The sequence below is a fragment of the Tigriopus californicus genome, chromosome 2 (assembly GCF_007210705.1).
Source record: "Tigriopus californicus strain San Diego chromosome 2, Tcal_SD_v2.1, whole genome shotgun sequence".
NCBI classification, from domain to species: Eukaryota; Metazoa; Arthropoda; class Copepoda; order Harpacticoida; family Harpacticidae; genus Tigriopus; species Tigriopus californicus.
In genome coordinates, this window is record NC_081441.1 from 12,910,912 (window position 1) to 12,933,051 (window position 22,140).

Consider the following 22,140-nt stretch of genomic DNA (forward strand, 5'->3'; position numbering starts at 1 on the left):
AGCATGCTAGATTACAAAATAAACTCATTATTCCTCATGTGCTTTGAAAAAAAAGCAGCTTGAGTCATGGCAAAACAACTGTGCTGAAGTTGTGCATCAAGTGCATTGTGCTTACAAGTTAGCTTACCATAGGAGTGGTAATGAATCTTTCCTTCAGTAGATACTTTGGCCATGTATTGCAAAAGGTATTTGAGGCACTTTGTTTTTGAATGCTAAAGAGACGCAGTCTTGACTGGTTGTGCACCCCAAAAAGCAAGATAATCACGTCATTTAGGACAAAAGGCAATTTTGAATTAGAAAAGCAAATATCAAGAAATGGTCGAAGTTTCACTTTTTAATATTTTCAAGGCAACATCATTGCTAAAGTTCGATTATTTTGAGCCAAAATGCAATAAAAGGCAATAGACTAAAAATCATGCAAATACTGCAAAAACATTGCCAAAGTGAAAAATTATGCATTTTCATTATTTGGAAGGTCCTAAATATCACTACAAATTCTCAACCATTATCGGAAAGCCATCTCCCATGCCGTTCCTGACATCAACCTAACGGAGTTCTTCAATCCTTTTCTAAACTTGTTTCTTCAAGATCATCTGGCTCCAACTCATTTCAGATGCCCAGTCATCATTCCTCCATCCAGCAGGCCCTCCAACATTGACTCCTTTCTTCTCTCAATCTCTATGAAACCTCTTCGTCAGCACTCTTCCATACAGACAGTTTCAGGCCTGAGTGGTGCCCCTCCTGCCTTCCTATCAGTGCTGCTAAGTTCCTGGGCTTTAAAAATGCCAGAATACCTCCCAAAACATGCCAGAAGATGCCTGCTCAAACCAAAATATGCCAAAAAACATGCCAGAAAGAAACAACATCTCTTCTTTGCTATTTCTACGCTCCAGGGAAAAATGATAAAAATCAACAGACAGCCTATAAATATGTAAATCTTGATGAGCAAAACCGTTAAAAGTGTTTTCTACGAAAACAAGAAGTGAAAAACTGAAAGAAAATAACAGTCTATTACTCAAAATTGTTCTTCAATAGAGCAGAAACGGTAAGTTTAAGTTGAATTGAAATGAAGAAGTTCCTTATACAACAAACTGGCATTTGGACAGTATAACCTAGAAAATAGTGTTTTGAAAACAAATCCCCTTTATTTTAGTTTACTTTGATTTAAAAACTCTCGGGTAGTGGACTCTCGGAACATGCCAGACTTAGATAAGCCAGATTACTCAAAATTGTTCTTCAATAGAGCAGAAACGGTAAGTTTAAGTTGAATTGAAATGAAGAAGTTCCTTATACAACAAACTGGCATTTGGACAGTATAACCTAGAAAATAGTGTTTTGAAAACAAATCCCCTTTATTTTAGTTTACTTTGATTTAAAAACTCTCGGGTAGTGGACTCTCGGAACATGCCAGACTTAGATAAGCCAGATGTTAAATATCTCGGCATGCAAATATACCACTTGGCAGCGCTGCTTCCAACTCCATCCATGTCTGAGATAGATCCCCCCCTCACCGGTCACCCACCATCGGGCTAACGGGCTGCTATGTCTCTCCTCCCACCCATCTATATCTATGATGATCCCCCCACAACATTCAAGTGAAGAGCCAGTGGGATCCTCTCAACAGCTGAATCCAGCTGAACGGGCCAGCCGAACTGCCGGATTTCTCGGGGCAGGGCCAAAGTAGTCATCGGCAGTGGAGTCGTTTCAGGTGTCTGAGACTCTGAGGCATTGAACAGACAGCAGGGAGAGAAATAGATCGAAGTTACAAAGGGGAGGATCCGTGATGAACCCCTAGGATTGATCCGAACACGCCCATACAGTCCAATACATCTCCACCCGTTGCCCCCAGTCCCATCTCAATATGGTAAGGGTCGGCCATGAAATGGCATGAGCTCGGACTCAACTTTGCAGTCCAAGTCCAGTAAAGGAGAAAATGGTAAAATGGTTTTAGTTTATGGGACTGGAGTGAAGTCAGATGATGGATTGATTGCAGAGTTTCTTTGGCCTGAGTTTCGGCGGCAATGCCGATATTGACATCCTGCTGGATGGTCAGGAGGATCGGAAAATGGCCGAGATCAAGGATGAGAATGGTCGCAAGGAACGTCACTATCTTTATTTCGACGGTGAATCCGTCACGGGAAAGGTAAGCCAGCTCTCTCGCTCTCTGCTTGAGGATACACCCCACCCATTTGCACACATGTCTGTCTGTCTATATTGTTGTTGTTATGCAAGTTATGAAATGGCCTTTCCGTCTCAGGTGAACGTCACTTTGCATCGGAAAACGAACCGGCTCGAGCATCAAGGCATCAAGATCGAGTTCATCGGCCAAATCGAGTTGTATTACGATCGTGGCAATCATCACGAGTTTCTTTCCCTCGTCAAACAATTGGCCGGACCCGGTGATCTGACTCAAAACACGGCCTTTGATTTCGAGTTCAACCAGGTGGAAAAGCCTTACGAATGCTACACGGGGGCCAACGTCCGCCTCAGGTACAGATTCAAGTTCGAAGAAGTCAAGTCAGGTCTGGCTTTGAATGATGGCTCTCTCGGCTGGATTGCAGGTACTTTTTGCGTGTGACCGTGGTTCGACGACTGACTGATATGACGAAGGAAATGGACTTGTTGGTGCACACCTTGGCTACCTATCCCGAAATGAACAACCCCATTAAGATGGAAGTGGGCATTGAGGAATGCCTTCACATTGAGTTTGAATACAATAAAAGCAAGTAAGATGATTGGGTTAGGCGAGCGTGGCTTTATCTTGAGGAGGTGGGTTACTATCCAAGGGGTTTCATTTGTTTTCTCGTCCAGATATCATTTAAAAGATGTGATTGTGGGCAAGATCTACTTTCTTCTGGTGCGAATCAAGATCAAGCACATGGAAGTGACCATTATCAAACGTGAGACGACAGGATCTGGACCGAATACATTCAATGACAATGAGAACATCGCCAAGTAAGTGATGACGCACACCGAAATGGGTTCAGCGAGTAAAATCGAATTGTTTCCTCTGCTCGCAGATACGAAATTATGGATGGAGCTCCGGTAAAAGGCGAGTCCATCCCCATCCGCGTATTTTTAGCCGGCTATGATATTACCCCTACTATGCGGGATATCAACAAGAAATTCTCTGTGAAATATTATCTGAATCTGGTTCTGGTTGATGAGGAAGAAAGGCGATACTTCAAGCAGCAGGTAATCAAGTTATTCCCGACAAGATCATATGAACTTCATTATCAACCGCGGGGATTCTTCTTTTCTAGGAAATTACACTATGGCGCAAGGGTGAGCGAATGCGCAAAAACTTCCCGCCGAGTGCCAGCAATTCTGTTCACCAGTTGCCTCATGCTATGGCACGTCATTCTGCTGGAGACATGCCCAGTCAGAATATCAGAACCGCCCCCACGCCCAGTGAGCCCAACACGCCCATTACCGGTCCCAACAGTGCCACTGAAGGTGTGATGGGTGGAATCTACCACTCCCAAGGAGCGTCCGCGCTTCCTGGGCCCCCTATTCACGAAGAACCCGTAGGCACCACTCCCATTCCAGAAGAACGGCCAACCTCTGAAGTATCGACGCCGGACTCGGCCCAAGAAGTTCGTGTTAATGAGCCCATCGCCCCGGAACCCGAACCTATTAGACCAGAGGAACAACGAGTCGTCGTTGAAGAAACATCTGAGATGGTTCCAAAAGAAGAAACGGAACCAGTGCTCCCCGCAAACCCACCCAAAGTGGAAAGTATAGAAATCGAACCTGAACTTGAAACACCCAAGGAGGACCAATCCCAGAAGCAGCCTCCAAAGGAAAAGCAAACAGATCAAGACCAACAATCATCCAATAAAAAGGACCCGTCAACATCGCAGCCATCGCCGGATAAATTTAGGGAGAGTCCTCCTCCGATGAATGACGACGTGGACTTGAGTGGTGATAACAATGACATGGTCAATTCTGAAGAGGAGAACAGCAATTCAGTGGATGATCTAGTGGGCGTTCCATCTGATTCGAATTCCAAGGCCAAGGAAGACCCCGTCCCATCATGAAGCCGTGCGCAACAATCCGTCACGTATTTCGTTGCAACCCTACACGTCATGTTCCATTTGTTTTTTAATGTCTTCGCCATTCATATTTTCCCAACCCTTTTCAGCGCTAGTGTTTCAACCAATAGGCCCCCCCCCCCTCCTGTCTTTAAAAATGAAACCTTGTTGCCATGCGACGCGGTTTTCAAGTAATTACATACTTCATACCCTTTCCCCTCCATACAGCCCTACTGCTACGAAATGAAGAAAGTAAATGATTTTTATGGTTATTTTTAATAATTATGTTACTACGACGCATTATCTATTGGAATAAAAAAAATATATAAAGTTTTTAGACGAAACACTTGTTTTGGCTCTCCTATTTAGTGAAAATGGTATGGTTTTAACACTCTTTATTTCTTTTTTCAACGAACATTCTAGTGCAATTCAAAGGATAACAGTGACATCACAGACAAATTTAGCGACGGTCCTATCCACCCACTTAGTTGTAGATTACTCGCCACATGAGCAAACCTATCCAAGAGCACGCCAAAGCTCCGGGAACGATAGCAACCCGAACGCTTCCATTGAGCAAATATCGCGAATTGAAATTGTCTACGATATTAATCTTCCATCCCATGTAAGGGTGTGTGAAGCTCTGGTAATACACAACATCCGGCCAAGTGACATTGGGAGTAACTTCCAGGATAGCTGCCTCTCCCTCTTCGCACTCTAATTGCAACGAATTACGGTACCGCTCGAACGTTAAGTAATTGTCATCTAGTCGTCGGTCCTCTCCGGGTCGGTGTTTCCAAAGACAGAGGCGACCAGAGGCCGTGGTTCGGACCACTCCCCGCCGAGTGAACTCTACTCCGGCGAGTATCCGCACCTCACTCTTCTGCTCATCGGAGAATCTTTCGAACCCTCCTGTGGCATCACTTGTGATGACGAACGGATGATAGTAGTCTGGAGAGTATGGATCGTTGCCACCCTCCACTCTAAATGCGTACGTGAGACCCCGCCTCAAGTAGAGCTCGGGAGTCATGTAGCCGTTCACGTACCAAGCCAGACCCACAGATGGCAGTCCTGTGGTTCCAGTGTAACCTTTGGAGAGTCCTGATGGACCTAAGCGAGCATCAAAGGAACGCAGGGTGGGGTCGAAAATCCTAAAAGGCCCCCAAATCTCCTTCTTTGTCTTGCTTCGGTTGTCCTTCGTGAATGGCTTGCAGTTGTTTTGGCTCTCCGTCCGGGCAAAGTTGATCGTGACGTGCTGCTTGGGATAGGTGTGATGAAAGCTGGGCTCCAAATTTCTGCCGTTCCGCGCCAATTTTCCAAGGGCCCATATGATGCTGGTATCACCATCTTCATTCAAAGGTAGGTCCCCTGGGTCGGATAAGGTTTTCAAGGTTCTCCGATAAGTGATAGTGGTAACTCCATCCTTCCTGGCATGGGTCTGAATCTGATTGTTGTCATTCCCCTTGACCACATTGTCTCGGCACACGCCCCGTTTGACGCCCAAAACTCCACTGCACGGAGACTTAGCGGTGATGTTATAGTCGTCAACAAGACCCAAGTAACCATCAATGTACCCCACGGCCACATCAGACCCTAACATGACAGACTTCCCCTGTTCTCCGGACACCCCAAAGCCAATATAGTCATTCTCGTCAATCATTGCGGCTAGTTCAATGGTAATGGAAGGTGCAAATGTAGACCAAGCAATGAGGAGGTTTGTGTGAAGCATCTCACAGTTGGGTAAAGTGGTCTCATGATGCACAATATCTACCAGAGAGGGTGGCACGTTCAATCCGTCGGGTATGATTAAATGGCCGAGATCTCGCTTATTGGCCTTGTCGTAAATGGCAAACCAGCGGATGTCAAAGACGGTGCTCTCGCCTGGTAATTGGAGGTATATGTCCTCTTGATCGTATTTCCGAAGAGGGGAGAAATATCCCAGCTCGTCTGGAACTTGATGCCCTTTAGATGAGGGCTGAGGACCAATTCCAACCCAAAAGTAGACGTCGCCCCCAAGTCCATCATACGAAAACCCTTCAAGCTTTATGGTTTTGGAGTCCATTACGACCACACTTTCCGCTCTGAAATGCAAGTTTACAGGTCGTGGAAATTGCTAATACTTTCTTACGACATCATTTCTTTCATACCGAACTCCGTTGCTTCGACCAAATATGTCACTAAGGATTTGGTTTCCCGGTGGCTCAAAGTCTTCTGGAATGAACACATCACCGAATGTATCGTGCAGAGAAAGGTCGTAGACGGCAAACCACTTGATATCTGTCACTCGCTTCTTGTCCGGGAGAGTGATAGTAATGAGATCATTTAAGTACCTGAAGAAAATGGGCAATGGATCAATTCAGTTTGAGCTAACCAAGCAAGCCTTTGCTTACCTTTTGAGAACATTAGTTCTTCCTGCTTCGTCTGGGACAATAAATCCTTGCGGCCCAGGTCTGTTGGATCCACCGGCCCAAAAGAAGGTATCCTCACCGTTCCCGTCGTAGACAAAATCCTTAATGAGAATGGTATATTCATCCACGGCATACACTTTTCCATTTACTTGATGATGATATGAGTTGAAGGTTCCAATGAGCTTGCCCTGGTAGCCCTCGTCCTCTTCTTCAAATCCAAATTGAGCCTTCACCACGCCCAAGACCAGAAGATATGATAAGCACAAGGGGAAAATGGATTTTTTCCTCTTCATTTTGAAACTGCAAATCGTTCAAAAACTCAAAATGTAGTCCAAACTTGGCTTTAGCTGGCAATAGGAGGCATGGATGGGTTCACTACGTTGGTAGATTACTCCATCCACCAATCTCACTGAAGCTTCCAAGGTAATAATTGAAGGACACCAGGACAAGCTGGAAAGTGCTTCAGAGGAAAAGGGAGTGATGGAGGTAACTCTGCTCTACCAATCAAAGCACCAACTTGATGCCTGTCTGCTGGCTTGGGAGTTGGACGGGTGGTGGTGGTCCAGCCCTTTTACGTACAGGTAAATACCGTACAATATATGTGGAAGCATGGAGGCTGGTTGGAATTCTAAAGCGGAGCGAGAAGCGCGCCTTGAAGAACCACCGCAAAAGCGAACGGGATTATTTTTCCCGAAGTAGGTAGACCTTGCTCATTTCTTACCTAAGCGACGAGAGCCTAAATTCTTCCACCTTAATTGCTTGAAAGAAAAGTGAACATCAATTCTATTCAAACGCAGATTTTGTATTACTGATTTTAACATAAGGCATTAGTGATGATGACTTTGATTAACTATGATTGGGTTTGTCATTTACCACGAGGCGATTCTCATAGGTTCTATGATGCCCATTGCTTGGTGGGATTGGGTTGTCTTCATCGCTTGAATGACTGGAGGCGAGCTGAATGCTTCTCCTATCCAAGTCCGATTCTGAGTCGGTGTAGTAACAATTATAAATGTCTTTCGTCCCCGATTTCTTCTGGGATGTCGTAGAATAGGACGTGGTTGAGGCCACGGAAATATTTCGACTGAGATTGTCCATAGCAGACACCTCTGAGACCGGGTGATGGTGGGGTTGAGTGTAGATCAAAGCCGATTTCACTGCCCCACTTGATTTGGAAGCAGGTGAGGTTCGGCTGGAATGTTTGGTGTTCGCTTGGGACTCGTAATACACGAAGCCATAAGCCACAAACACGGCAATTATCACAGATATGATTTGAAAACTAATTGAGGTAACACTATTTGACAAACTCCCTTGATTGAGAAGGAGCAGAGAGCTAACATGGAAGGCAGTAATGAGAGGAATGAGACCAAGATTGACGAAGAAACGCCTTCGGATGAGATGGAAGTCGCTCATGCCTTTTGTTGTGTTGACCACTGTGCGAATGTTTTTCATGGTACAAATGATGGAAAAGAACACCAACAGGATCTCAGGACCAAGCATTGCCCACATAGCGGCTCCCGTGAAGTCAAACCAACAAAATTGTGCACTATGATAGCTTCTACCGGTCACACCCATTGTAAGAAGAACAGCGATGGCAGGGGCGCCCAAACCGATGGCGTAGTAAAATGGCATTAGTCCTCGATTGATGTCCCGGAGCTCGGTGATCATTCGGTAGATGTGAAGGGAGTTGATGAAGGTCCAAGTGAACATGGCAATACTGGTGTAATGGAACACGATGGCGATCAGCTTGCATAAGCTCATGCTCTCCGACAAGACATCATTGTAGACAAGAGAGAGGATGAATGCGACTTGGAAGATCAAAATATTGGTAATAATATTAATCGCAATGTGAGTCGTGTTCAGTGTCCGAGAGCCAAAGAACACCAAATAGATGAGAGACAACACCAATAGGAGGATAGACACCCCTGACACCACCAAGAACTGAATACCCTCTTGTTCATACGTGAAGAAGATCTTTCCCTTTTTGAGGTGCTCCTCTACAACCACAATAACTTCTTTGTGAGGGCTGCAAAGGCAATGGACATTGGAGAATCCCAACGCATCCTCGTCCTCTACGCTGGTCTCACATGGAAGAGAGTTCCAAACGCGAAGTTCCTCCTCCCAAAGTGCGCAATGGAGCTGATTCCGCCCGAATCTTTTTTTACCCTTGAAAATATGATGAAAAGAGCCATCATTTTCGAAGTTGTTGAGCAATCGGACAAACGAGACGATGTTCGAGAAATAAGTGAGGTAGGAATCCTTCCGAATGGACGGCATCATAACATCTTTGGTTAAGATGGTGTGGTTCAATGGTTGCACAGTGGTGTATTGGTAGGCGCTCTGGTTCTTTGGAATGCAAAAGTAGGTCTTCCAGTCTCCCCATGAGTATCCCATGTTATCTTGACCAACGTAAGGCGACTGGTTCTTGTCTTGAAGATTGCAACTGGGGGCCTTGTCCAAGGCAAATATGAGATTGGACTGAATTACTTTTTGAGGTTTAGTCAAAGTGTCTTCCATGGTTGTGGCCAATTTGGTTCCATACTCATTAAGCACAAGAATGGTTTTCACATAGTCTGCAATATTGGTTTGATGGCTCAAAATCCAAGCAAACATTTCAATCAAATTCTCCAAGAAGTCCCGATCTCGGCGATGTCCCAATTGAAAACCAATGAGCTTCTTCTCCTTGGCCATGATCTTCTCTAGCATAGAGGAGACAATTTCAATGTCATTTTTGAAGATTCGTTCCGGAGACTCTGGAATGGCGTCCTTCAAGGTGTGGATGAAAAGGGTCGAGTCGTTGATAACAGTCACTCCAGTGAGCTTCAATAATGCTCGATGTGTACAGCCTCTGAAGTCTGGTTCCTCCCACCCTGAAGTGGAGCAGTTTCGCACCACTCTTCCATGAGAGGAGTCTGGACAAGCCTCTTGGGAGCCTGCTCCAAACTCGGTGCGCTCCCATCGGATCCCATCTCTCCTCTCACTTGGACACGATCCATAAACCGCTGCGCAACCTGTAGCGGAAAGCTCAGCAAACTGGTTGGCGCAAGTGTTGCATTGCCGACCTATGATTCCATTTTTGCATTGACATTGGCCGGTTTTGGCATCGCATTCACTTGAAATGGAGCCGAGGCTGCTACAGTCACAAGGGCGACAAAGGTCATCAGTCACAGAGTAGAAATGGAACGCTTTGCATTGGCATGCACCCGTCAACGAGTGGCATGTTTCATTGAACCCTTTGGTGGTGTCACAATTGCAAGGACCACAAATAGGGGTTCCCCACCAATGCCGAGGGCACACTGATTGTACAAAGGTCGGATAGCAATACTTGTCTAATTTAGTGTCCCGGGACGAGCTGCACAAACATTTGTACCCATCACTGTCCTCCAGGCAAGTGCTTGATTCGTGGCATAGTTCCAAAGAGCAATAAGAAGTACATTGACCCTCCATTTCCAAGGAGCACTTGGTCAAATCTGCGTGAAGAGGAGTCAAGGAGCAGTCTGTGAGGTTTTCTTGGCGCAAGATCTTTAAGTTGCTCTCATGTTGTCCCATCATTGTCAAATCCTAGCAGGAAAAAAGAAACATGATAAAAGTTTTGAGGAATTGTCATTTGGCTTCAATTTTGAGTACTCACTCTCACGCATCCGGTGATAAAGTTTTGCAAGGGCATGGCGTTAACAACGGTGGTCACGACCTTGCCTTCTACGTTAGCTTCAGTCTTGATTGTTTGTTCCAAGGCTCCATAATCCAAGTTGACCCAAATCTCGTTTCGCATCCATTTGACTTCCAAGTTGTGCCAGAACCCATCGTTGACTTTGTCTTGGAGTTTGAGCATAGTACTTCCCCCGAAATCATAAAACACGTGTCCGTCCACCAATTTTAAGAGTGAAACCACTTTCTCGTCCATGTTGACTTGCAATAATTTGGCAGTTCCAGATTTAGTCTTGAATGACACAGAATGGTGCCAAGGGTATTTGATGCGTTCAGATCCAATTTCATATTGTAGTCCGGAATTGCGGATGAGGCCGTACGATTTAGCTGGGATCTTGGAGCATTCTTTTCCTGTGAATCCATCCTGACATTGGCAATTGAAGCCATTCCATCGATTGGAACAAATCCCTTCGTTTTGACACGGACTTGAGACGCAAAAGTCCTTCTTTTGCAAACAGCCTTTGGAGACTCGTTGTCCCAAAAGGGCAGAGTCCATTGGAACAGGCACATCGTCAACGTAGATGTCACGAATACAGCCATTAAAAAAGGTCATGCTCGTCTTGGAAGAGATCCATAAGGGCAGTCCTCCCATCATAAGTGGGCCATTGAGATCTAGGAACTTGGGACAATGGTTCAAGAAAGATCCACATTTGAGTAGGTTTTGGTCAGGATTAGTAGCGTTGGTGCATTGAGCTTGGTTCGTAATCTTGGGTCCATATTTGGTGAAGAGTTTCGTGTCACAATCATTAATGGAGATTCTCGCGTTCCCAGAGCTGTATTGGACTTCTACTTGATGGAACTTGCCATTGGAGAATCCAAACTCAGAAGTGAGAGAAACTGAGCGCTTGAAATTCCCGGTGGAGAATTGGAAGTATAGAACATCGTCAAACAGCTCTAACTTGATAAAGTCATCATTGTCAGTCAGACGGCCGTTGTAAAAAAGAAGGCCATTCTTGAACAAAGTGGCAAAACTGAGGGAGATTTTGAACTCGACTCTGTTGGTGATCCCAGGAAATGCAAGAAACGATCCATTTTGGAACCCTCGGGAGTTGTCAACAGAACCAGGACAGGCTTTGGCTTTTGCCGTGAGATTTCTACATTCTTCAGAACACGTATCGCAATCCAGATCTGGAGGGAGGTCCTCTATTTCGCAGTTTTGTCCTCGGAATCCCCTGGGACATTCACAATAGTAACCAGATTCGGTGGCGGAACAGATCCCACCATTTTGACAAGGGCTCGAATAACAAAGGTCGATCTTTGTGTCACAGGTGTACCGGGTGGTCAAACCAGTGAAACCAGAAGGACAGAAACAAGAATACGTCAACAAAGTTTCTATGGATCGGAAGCGCACATTGGGCTCCTCAAAGATCTCTAATGTGCTGCCAAACTTTGGAACGGTGAGACAATGTTCGAAATTCAAGCAGGGCTCTTTCACGCAAACATCATCGGAAAAAGGTAATATATCCAATCTGGAGATTTGTTTGAAAATTCCCATTTGAAGATAGATCATTTGCTTGATTACGCTTGGAGAGATGTACACGTTGTTGAAATGGGATTCTTGTCGAATACTAAACGTTGCATTGACTACGTGGCTATCTTCTTGTGTACCTTTGATCCCCAAAAGGACCACGTCTTCCTTCTTGCATGAAACAGCGATAACCAAGGCTTCTTTGAAGTGCTCCATGTAGACATTAAGAAAGTTTGGAATGGTTACATTGACCACCTGAAGAGTTACCGAGTTCGACAGCATATTATCAGTGATGCGGTTCATCTGGAAGAACAGAGTGGCTCGGGCTTCGTTTTGTCCATCCGACACCATGACACCAATCTCATTGACGATATCGATATTTGTTTGAATGTGAGGAGAGAGACGGATTTCCCCAGTGAACTCATCGAGAATCAAGAGTTTGGCGGTGTTCCCTGATGTGATGGAATACCTCAGTTGCGATGTAGGATCAGGGTCATGGGCTGGGATCTTTCCCAGGCTTTCATAGGAGTATTCGTTGTCCTTCAGATTGTAGACAAGATGGAAGTCTCTGAGCTCTGGTTCGTTGTCATTGATATCATCGAGGAGGATGGTGACAGTTGTATCCGTCTGCAATGGTGGTGATTCTGCTCGAATCCCAATCTTAAACTCCCTTCGATCCAATTCATAATCAAAGTCGCGTTTAGCGAAGAGGGAGATTCCCCCACTTCGATCAAAGTCATCAAGATAGAAGAACTCGCTGTCAGGCGAACTCAGCATAAAGAAGGAAATTTGAGCATTCTCGGAGCTATCAGGATCATCGACAAAGATCTTCCCTATCTTGGTGCCATATGGAGAATTCTCGGCTAAGTGGAAAACCAGAGAGTCGTTGGAAAACACAGGTGGATTGTCATTGATGTCCATGACGTCAATCTTAATCGCAATTTGAGAGGTCTTCTTAGGCTCACCACCATCCATGGCCAGAACAACTAGATTGTAGGAAGCACGCTGCTCCCGATCCAACATCTGACTGGATCGAATGTCTCCTGAATGTGGATCAATGACAAAATCTGGAACATCCTCAGCAAAAAAGAACGACACTTCACCATTGGCATTTTCATCAGGATCGTCCGCTTGAACCCGGAGGATTTTGGTGCCAATCGGTGCATTTTCCAAGAGAGATCCTGAATAACTCTGTTTCCTGAAAATTGGTTCATTGTCATTCACGTCGATAACGGAGATTTCAACATCAGTCGAGTCTTGTTGGGGAGGGTTGCCTTGGTCTGAAGCAACCACAGTGAACACGTGGGTAGATTTGGATTCGCGATCGAGTCTATCAGTGATGACAATTGCTCCTGACGTGGGATCAATGCTAAAATATCTGCTTGGGGACTTCAACCGGTATTTGATGGCTGCATTGTCACCAAAGTCTTTATCTGACGCGTACACCATGAGAACGGTGGATCCCATGGGAGTGTCTTCAAACACATCCGAAAAGTAAGGAGTCTTTTCAAATCTAGGCGCATGGTTATTGGCGTCCTTGATGTCAATGATGACCATGCATGTACCAAATCGTCCACCCTCATCAACAGCATTCACCGTCAAGATGTACTTGTTTTCTTGCTGGAAGTCCAATGGTTGGGCCACTGACAGGATGCCAAAATTGTCCTTAGTGGAGAGAGTGAAGCGATTCCTCTTGTTCCCACTCACCAACTCATATCGCAATGAAGAATCCTCGTCCGTGTCCAGAGCTTTCAACATCAATATGGTCTTGCCAATGCTAGTCGTTTCTGTAATTGACAGAATGTACTCCTTCTGTTCAAATCGAGGATCGTTGTCATTGGCGTCAATGACATCAATAAGAATGGCAGCTGTGGCAATCATGGGTGGAATTCCGTCATCTTGAGCCTCAATATCCAGATGAAAGTTTTGACGTTTCTCCCGATCCAATTTTCGATCGGTTACCAGCCACCCAGTGTTAGCCTCTATCATGAAAGGAACATCTCCAATGTTGGATATGGAATATTCTATTTTGGCATTGTTGCCTTGGTCAGGATCAAAGGCCTTGATTTGTATCAAGGAGAAGCCAGCTGGAGCATTTTCAGAGATGCTTTGGTAGTATTCACCGGTTGGGAACGAAGGAGGGTTGTCGTTGACATCAAGCACGTTGATGACTGCATTGGTGGTATTGGATTTGGGAGGATTGCCAGAGTCTTGTGCACGAATTAGAAGGTTGTACTTTGTGAGACCTTCTCTGTCTAAAGGACCCGAGAGGAAAATTGCCCCGTTTTCGGGGTCAATCTTGAAGTTCCCATGGTTATTGCCGCCAATGATTGAATATCTCAGGTCAGCATTGTTTCCGGAATCCATGTCCCGAGCTAAAACCTTGCCCACGGATGGATTGTCATCAAAAGTTTTGTTCTCAAAGACGTCAAACGAGTAGTCATCTTGATCAAAGATGGGGAAGTTGTCGTTGTCGTCCAGCACGTTCAGTAACAACTTGGCCGAAGCAACTTGAACGTCTCTTGGGTCTTTTGCGTTATCTTTGGCATAAACGGTGAGAATATGCTCAAACTTGACCTCATGGTTCAAGGGTGACGTAAGGACTAGCACTCCAGTGGCCGAATCAACCTGAAACAAATGGTCGGAACCAGCTCCACTGAGGATACTGTAAGATACTTTGCCATTGTCCCCTTCATCCAAGTCTGTGGCTTGAAACGTCAGTAAAGACGTTCCAACCGCGGTGCTTTCGTGTATGGACACATTGTAATAGTCCGACTCAAAGATTGGTGGATTATCGTTGATATCAAGTACTTTGATAGACAAGATGGTCGAGGTTGTCCGATCCCCACTCTTGGCGATGATTGAAAACTCGTGACTGGCCATGAATTCCCGGTCCAGATTGGCACAAGTCATCACGGATCCATTATTAGGGATCACTTTGAAGAACTGAGCCGACCGGCTATCCTTCTTGGGAAGCATCTCATACAAAACATCCCCGACGACATGGTCCACGTGAAGGTTGAGTAACAAAGCATTCTGGGTCACATTTTCCAACACTGACACTTGATAAGCATCCTGAGGAAACTTCAGGCCTTCCAACACGGCAAATTGCACCAGAAGTGTCGCCACTAACACACTGGCTTTAGTCTTGACCATTTTGTCAAGGCCGGATCATCACACTAGCTTTCAAATCGATAAATACTGTCCCAACAATGGAATGGCCGCACTTTAAACTTTGTTGCTTGCCAAAGGCACAAGGGGTTGTGTGAGGGGTTTAGGCAGTTTTGGGCGGAGGAGAAGAAGTTGGTTGGTGGTTGGTACTTGCTTGTGGGGCTTCTTTCTTCGTTTTTACTCGAGTGAGATCTTCACCTGGCATGCTCTTTTACCTGGCCTCTCGCTCCTTCTCACCCAGTCCAAGCCAAGCCTCAACCACCTTTACAACATCTTTGCCAGTCAGGCTACCGACCACCGAGGGCTGAAAGGTGGTGCATAGTAGAGGCGGTGGTGGAGCGGGTGAGAGCACCACTACCAATTTGGCATTCTCACAGCTTCCCTCGGCTTCGCTTGGTTAGTTAGCATGTAAGGAGAGAGAGGATGTGAAGAGTGGCACCTTCCTTGGCACATCACACCAGGCGAATCCATTTCTCCCACATCTTTGATTATACTGTCCGAGAGGAAGAAAAAGCGCCCACGGTTGCTTGATGACAGGATGCCGCCGGATTTGGGGAGAAGGGAGCGCAAGGTCCGACACGATTTTGAGCTGCTGGATCGGATAGTGATGCCAACGAAAGGTGGTTGGTTGAGAGTTGGAACTTGGGAGTGAAATGCCATTCACCCCGAATCGAAGATCGAATGCGAGAGAATTGGACGACTCATTAGCCTGACAAAGGCACAAAGAGAGTCCAGTTACTCTCAGCCGAGACTCTGGCTTGCTCGATCAACCATGGAGAATTATTCAAATGAACCTGAACGCCGAATTGATATCATTTGATTTGCAATTCCACCCCTCAGTTGTTAACGATGATTGGTTGGGTAACGGATGGTCATTTTGGGGGGAGGGCCTCATTCCCACGGATTTCTGGCGCTTCCAGATCGCATGATTCAACAAATATGCCGGTTTCTAACTCGCTTCATGAACTCGCCAATGCTTAACGGCCAAATGGCAATGGCACCTGGAGAAAGATGATGATGAATCTGTGGAAAAACTAAATACTAATGAAAATCTCCGAGCTGAACGCAGCTGGGCAAATCATCCGTGACAAATCACGCAGCGTAAAGATCTATGAAGATTGTGGCGTGAAATGACGGGAGAAAATTCTCAGACGATCTTACGAACTAATGAGCAACTCAAAGGAATGAAACAAGGTCTTGAAGTTCTTTTCCTCCAGCCTTGAATTCACCTGTTCGATTCCAGGCTTTAAAGGCCATCCCATTCGCGTTCCTTGTCCAGACATGAAGTCTGTCTTATCAGATTAGAGCATACAGAAGGTAGCTTTCTCCTACTACGAAAAAGCGATTTCCAAGCTGTTAAGGATCGACTTTGTTATTCGTTCCATTCCTTGAATCTAGTACAACTGTAGCACTCTCGGGACTAGAAATGTCCGGCCAAAGAATTTATCGATTTGATTCGCTTTATTTACGACATGCGGGATGCAATCTACGTCATGATGGCTGATTAAAAAGAAGACACATTTGTTCCGTCTAAGCAGCGTTTAAAAGCAATATGGGTCATGGAAACCCCAAACTATCAGCGGTCAACTAAGGGTAGAGTTCAAACTCAACTTGATTTTGTAATGAAAAGAGCCAAGAGCTAATCGAGCGGCAAAAAATGTAAAAAAGAGTACAGAAATGTGAAGAATTTCATATTATGCTAAATCATTGTGGCCCGGTTACGATTGCAGAAAGGTCAAATTGGGAAACAAATAATGAATAGGTCAGGAATGATCAAATGCAAAAAAAGTGATGATCGTCGATTTGTTGAATGTTCATATTTTGGGGCGTAGAACGCAAAAAAATACCGTAACTCCATCCAATTGAGTCGTCGAATGCCGGTGTATGATAATTTGTTGACTACATGGAAGGTGAGATGATCATACAAGGAAATGGATGGACTGTACTGAATTTTGAGTAAAGGAGGAAAGTAGAAGAATAGCTCTTTATTCAATAGCCGTTGCCTTCTTCGCACAAAGTGTATGAAAATGGGGTTTAAAAAAAACTTTCGTGAGTTGCATTATAATATCATTGTGTTGAAGAGAAGGGCAAAAGCTTGCCAGTGCTCATCTTCAAACAGTAAACCCAAATGTGAATAAACTTATTACTCGTTAAACAATAAAAGGGTGAATTTAATGAATGGAAAATTACTTTCTGTCCACTTATAAGTGTAAATTACTGTTCAACCACAAGCCATTTAGATAAATATCCTATTGCTGGTCAGGGTGGGCATTTCTTTTTTGGACACTACTGTCCACCCCAGCTCAGAAGTGTCGAAAAATAAGGGTGGACAAAAGTGTCCAAAAATACGAACCTTTAAAACTACAAATCTAAAGGAAATTCAACACAAAACCTATCCTTTACTTCAAAAATTGCTCATTGATGGTTCCAAGAGCAAAATAAGTCTTTAAAACCTTTGCCATATGCCTCTAACATACCCAAAAAAAGATATTTGAAAGACAGGTTCTTAACTCTGTTTTTCTTACCTTAGATTAGAAAGCAAGCAAGGAGCAAAGCCTCCCTGTAGTAGAATACAGCTGGTGCAAAGCATTCAAAAACTGGAATTGCTAAATGTTATATTCTAGTGATATAACTTCATTTTTTACACATTATGAACTTTTTTGCAACAATATTTTTGTTTAAAATGAACAGTCATTTGGGATTTCTTCTTAAAAAGTGATAATACTAAAAATTGAACATCTTACCGATTGCTTGAATTTAATAATGACATATTTTCTTATATTTATGGTCTTCCTCCCATGAGCAAGTTACTTGAGATATTGTTAGACATATTTTTGAACTTTTAAAGATGTGTTTGATGTCAGGAAATGAGAAAATTTCCTATGTTTTTAAGGAAACATATATTTTCGTTTTTGAATGTATGATAACAGTGTAATTCATGTACTCCTTACAAATATAAAAAGTATTATTGGATATTTGATATACAGCTTCTAAGCTTTTTTTTTAAATCTAAGACTTAATCTTGGTTAAAATTACCCAGCCACCAATTGCCGTGATTGTAGTGTGGCTTTGACTTTTTTACATTCAAAACAAATTAATGATATTTGTTTTGACTTTATGAAGCTGATTGTATCAAGATAATGATTTGAGATCTCAAAAAATCATTTTAGTGTATATCTTGGATATTAAAAACGTTAGTGAAAAGGCTAGTTGTTACTTAATATTTCTGCATTTTAAGAAAGCTTACATTTTATTGATTACTGATTCTTTGTGCTGGTTAACATCTAGATTATGTAAAGAAATAACATTTTTTATGATTTAAAAGTGTTTGCTCGTCAACCCCCTTTTGGACAATTGTACTTACTTTTGGACACGTTCTGCCCACTTTTGTTCACTTTTGGACACTTTTGTCCTCTTGGTCTCCAAAAGTCACGCTAATTCTCAAAATTGCCCACCCTGCTAATGTTAGTTTCTTTGCGTTGTTGGGAGTCAAGATTAAACTTTTGAAAACCGGTTTTCATAAAAAGCTATTGAAGTGTAGACCAAGATCAAAAACATCGTAATCAAGTAAAGGCAGCTGAAGATTAAAAAAAATCCTACTTGAGAGTTTGAAAACAGAGTCCATCGAAGTTTTCACGCGAACACGCGAAAAATGTCTTTAAGGGCAAAAATTATCTTCTTTAACACACGCTAAAAAAAGTTTGAATACAGCTAGCTTTACAGAGCTGTCATTTTGAAACAAATAAATCACTGGTTCTCGCTCCTGTTTTCTCGTACTTGATGCGCTGCATCTTGGATCAGGGCAAGTTTCCATCTTCACTAAAGTTAGCTCATGTTGTTCCAATTTTTAAAGGGGGAGATAAGTCGCTCCCCAGTAATTACAGGCCGATTTCTCTTCACTTCGAATATTGCGAAGGTGTTTGAGAAGATCATGAAGTTCAAACTTGTTGAATTTCTTGATATTCATGAAGTCCTTCCTCTAGCCAGCATGGGTTTCGAGCACATTTTAGCACGGTTACCCAACTGATTGAACATATTGAGCGGGTTATTGAGGGACTAGAGAGTCATGAATCAGTTGATGTAGTTTATCTCGACTTTGCCAAGGCCTTTGACAAGGTAGATCATGGGCTTTTAGTTAACAGGCTCCATGAAATTGGGATCCAAGGCAGGGTTTTTCAATTGGTTAAAAAGTTTCATTTCTGGTAGGAAGCAATTGGTTAAGGTTGAGGGATCCCTTAGTGACATACATGATGTCAAGTCAGGTGTTCCCCAGGGTTCGATCTTAGGGCCCCTCTTGTTTATAATATTCGTTGCCCCGCTTCAAAAGCTTAGTATCACTGCCAGTCTCTCTTCTTATGCTGACGATACAAAGTTAGTTTCTGTTAGGAATGGCCAAGATTCCAGTAGCCTTGCAAAGGACTTAAATCGAATCTACTCTTGGGTAACTGAGAGTAATATGGCCCTGAACGGAATGAAATTCCGCTCAATGACATTTGGGTCAACTCCTTTAAATACTCCACTCGTAATAATGGAGGTAAAGATATTGAGCAGGTCTCATCTATGAAAGATCTAGGTGTAGTCCTCCAAAATAATGGAAAGTTCGATGAGCATATCCAGCTGAAGGTGGGTAAGGCTTTTCAAATGTGTGGTTGGATATATCGCACGTTTAAGTCCAGAGATAGCATCACGATGCTAACTCTGTACAAGTCGATTGTCAGCCACATCTTGAATACGCCTCACCCATTTGGGCTCAATGAGTTCAGCAGGTTTGCAAAAGGTCGAACAAGTCCAAATATGTTTCACTAGGAACATCACAGGAATGAGTGAGCTCTCATATTGGGAGAGGCTTAAAAAGTTGGGACTGTACAGTATTCAGAGAAGGTACGAAAGGTATCTGATATTGTACGTTTTCAAAAGTATCCATGAGCTTTGTCCCAACCCAGGGTTAGGGTCAATTCTAGTGACCGTAGAGGCTTAATGTGCGTTTTGAGAGCACCTTCAAGTCTTCGAGAATCCAGGCTAGTTCGAACAATGAAGTCCACATCTCTTCTTTCTCGGGCTCCTTCATTGTTTAATTTGCTTCCCTCTAATATCCGTAAGGAATACGTAGGCCTTGTTGATCCGGTAGCATCTTTCAAGTCAGACTTGGACAAATTTTTAGATAGCATTCCAGATCAACCCTACATTCAAGGATTAGCTCGGTCTGCCAACTCAAATTCGTTGGTAGACCAAATATCATATAAAAATTGAAAGGTATAAAATAGACGAATTATAATCTTTCATTTTAATAGTACTGGGGATTACATTCCCTGTAGCGGTTAGAAAAGCCCGTGAAAAACCAAACCAAAAAAAAAAAAATCAGCAATTAGGTAATTGAATAAGCTCCTTCTTTTTGAAGCTCACTTGATAGTATCAAGCTGAACTCTGTTTTTTTCATCAATAGATGGAGCCAAAGAGAGGACAACAAACATTGGTGCTCACAGATATTACTAATTTTGACTTAGATTCCACTCTAAGTACTTTGTTGTTCTTTTTTTCGAGTCTACCTATTCTTAGCTCTGAAGAAACTGAAATTGAAAAGTACTTTGTTAACCTGGCACCTCATAAAATGAGATAAAAATTGAGTCAAAACACGAAAAAATTGCTTAAGCGCTAACTGACGCTAGGATAAGTCGCCATGTATAATTGAATATGAAACAACGCCGCTGAGTAATGACAAGGAGATTGCAGATTTCTTGTGATCCTACAAACCTTTTGGCAAATGAATCTATGATAAGGTGACGGTGTGATTTAACAGTCCTAATTACAATGAGCTCAACATACGCCGCATTCGAGAAAGTTCAGAAGAAAAGAAGAGTAGCAAAAAGACTTCAGTCTATGTGTTTAAACATTAGCGGTTGGTACAAATGCCATGAAATTCATCGCATACAATACAAATATATCACAAGTGAAGACGCAATCGCTCCCCGATATGATAGCAGCCCAATTCAAAGTCCTAACACAAACAATTCCTGAATGTACCTTATGCACATGTATTGGTGTTGTAAATCAAGAACAACTTCAGACACTTATGTAGATGACTTCAATTTTTAAAGTCTTCAGTTAAAGTTCTAAGATTAATCTCGCTTTGTTCTTCCAAATAGTAAGGGGACCTCAGATTGGATACCCATGAAAAATGTACATGCTTAAACCTAACTATTTTAAAAATAGATATCATGATAAAAGTGAAGCTGTCCAATGGTTCGAAACCATTTTGCAAAACAAAATTGTCTTTGCTAAATATGCGTAAATGTTTTGGTGATCATTACTTAAATGGACTTGAATCAATGCTATACACATCAATGGCATTGGTATTGGCAAATCTAATTCTTTTGATATAAAACTAAACGAGACCTTTGCAAACCTTTTATGTATGTTTCTTCGTCCGAAGAGAAAATGCCGATTTTGAACCTGAATCGTTCTCGTATGAAACTATAACTAGAAATGAAATGACTAAACAAAATCTACAATTAAGTTATCAGTCTTTTGCTGCTGTCAACGTGGGCATTGATTGAGCTTCATGAATCTCAAATCAATACAGATTTTCAGAGGGCAAACTGAAATTACGTAACAATCAAACAGAATCGAGATCCAATTCATGTGCCGTAAGTTCATAAATATTGCATTTTTTTCCAAATATTTACAGGCTGGGTAATAAGTTCTGCAATATGAATTTTAGGACAATGAATAACTCAAATTACAGGGATTCATTTTCGATCTTTAAGTTGAGCCTGAGACCTCTCTATCAGCATGAAAGGTTCGTGTACTCATTTTGTGAAAACTTATCAGTGGACATGAAAGACATTCAAACTGACTGATTGGAAATCTTTGTTTGGGAGAAATGCAACAAGGAGATGAAAGGTCCCTGAAATTTTCAATGAACAAAGTATTGAGTGGAATTAAATTGTATAAAGTCGTGGGAAGTGATACTGGCCGTCCAAGAATTGTCTAAGAACAAAATGTACTTCTGAATTATCAAAAAAATCCTTGAGACAATTCATCAAGTTCCCAAGTATGTATGATGTTGCAAGCTGCAGTAGAGGGACATCCTTAGATATTGAAGAGTTGCCATCAAAGCAGAAGAACTTACATAGAAGAAACTTCTTATATTTTGTTTAAATGTTCTTGAGCCTCAATTCTTCATAAGACATTCTATTGCATAATACCTTCCCACCTCTTACGATTCTATACCTTTCAGATTGGAGAACTTATTACACACCCTGTAATTTAAGGCTACCAAATGTTTGTTGCTTCTTATAGTAATTATTATCAAACTGATGGCTTACAATTGAAATAATGAAGTAAGCATTTTCCA

General features: G+C 43.0%; 4 protein-coding genes across 5 annotated transcripts in view; 2 read left to right on the forward strand and 2 right to left on the reverse strand.

The window, feature by feature from the left end:
• Positions 1-1,671: 1,671 nt before the first annotated feature.
• On the forward strand, positions 1,672-4,378 carry LOC131893660 (vacuolar protein sorting-associated protein 26B-like). Its single transcript, XM_059243763.1, has 7 exons — positions 1,672-1,864; positions 1,994-2,143; positions 2,258-2,490; positions 2,562-2,726; positions 2,812-2,955; positions 3,021-3,195; positions 3,264-4,378. Exons 1-7 carry the CDS (start codon positions 1,862-1,864, stop codon positions 4,038-4,040), a joined length of 1,647 nt encoding a protein of 548 aa, XP_059099746.1. The 5' UTR covers positions 1,672-1,861; the 3' UTR covers positions 4,041-4,378.
• Positions 4,379-4,414: 36 nt separating this feature from the next.
• On the reverse strand, positions 4,415-6,936 carry LOC131893658 (protein Skeletor, isoforms B/C-like). The gene is made up of 3 exons (XM_059243762.1): positions 6,422-6,936; positions 6,179-6,361; positions 4,415-6,112 (listed from the first exon to the last, which is right to left on the reverse strand). The coding sequence occupies exons 1-3, from the start codon at positions 6,730-6,732 to the stop codon at positions 4,519-4,521; spliced, it is 2,088 nt and encodes a 695-aa protein (XP_059099745.1). The 5' UTR covers positions 6,733-6,936; the 3' UTR covers positions 4,415-4,518.
• The window catches only part of LOC131893662 (NAD(+) hydrolase sarm1-like), a 29,127-nt gene continuing 12,220 nt past the window's right edge, over positions 5,234-22,140 (forward strand). Inside the window, exons 1-2 of one of the 2 annotated variants that reach the window (XM_059243767.1) lie at positions 5,234-5,390; positions 11,416-11,544. In XM_059243767.1, coding sequence (XP_059099750.1) covers positions 11,522-11,544 — 23 coding nt within the window. In that variant the 5' untranslated portion in view covers positions 5,234-5,390; positions 11,416-11,521. Of the gene's footprint in view, positions 5,391-11,415; positions 11,603-22,140 lie in introns of those variants that run through there. The other variant, XM_059243765.1, reaches the window with a different exon arrangement.
• LOC131893656 (protocadherin-like wing polarity protein stan) lies at positions 7,232-15,332 on the reverse strand. The gene is made up of 2 exons (XM_059243760.1): positions 10,071-15,332; positions 7,232-10,000 (listed from the first exon to the last, which is right to left on the reverse strand). The coding sequence occupies exons 1-2, from the start codon at positions 14,769-14,771 to the stop codon at positions 7,286-7,288; spliced, it is 7,416 nt and encodes a 2,471-aa protein (XP_059099743.1). The 5' UTR covers positions 14,772-15,332; the 3' UTR covers positions 7,232-7,285.

What these genes read in the sequence shown, in the direction of transcription:
- LOC131893658 (XM_059243762.1), bottom strand. Translation starts at nt 6,732, where the DNA reads ATGAAGAGGAAAAAATCCATTTTCCCCTTGTGCTTATCATATCTTCTG. An exon ending in AGAACTAATGTTCTCAAAAG is followed by an intron (nt 6,362 to 6,421) that starts GTAAGCAAAGGC and finishes CATTTTCTTCAG; the next exon opens with GTACTTAAATGATCTCATTA. An exon ending in GGTCGAAGCAACGGAGTTCG is followed by an intron (nt 6,113 to 6,178) that starts GTATGAAAGAAA and finishes CTTGCATTTCAG; the next exon opens with AGCGGAAAGTGTGGTCGTAA.
- LOC131893660 (XM_059243763.1), top strand. An exon ending in GTGAATCCGTCACGGGAAAG is followed by an intron (nt 2,144 to 2,257) that starts GTAAGCCAGCTC and finishes TTTCCGTCTCAG; the next exon opens with GTGAACGTCACTTTGCATCG. An exon ending in GACAATGAGAACATCGCCAA is followed by an intron (nt 2,956 to 3,020) that starts GTAAGTGATGAC and finishes CTCTGCTCGCAG; the next exon opens with ATACGAAATTATGGATGGAG.
- LOC131893656 (XM_059243760.1), bottom strand. Translation starts at nt 14,771, where the DNA reads ATGGTCAAGACTAAAGCCAGTGTGTTAGTGGCGACACTTCTGGTGCAA. An exon ending in TTATCACCGGATGCGTGAGA is followed by an intron (nt 10,001 to 10,070) that starts GTGAGTACTCAA and finishes TTTTCCTGCTAG; the next exon opens with GATTTGACAATGATGGGACA.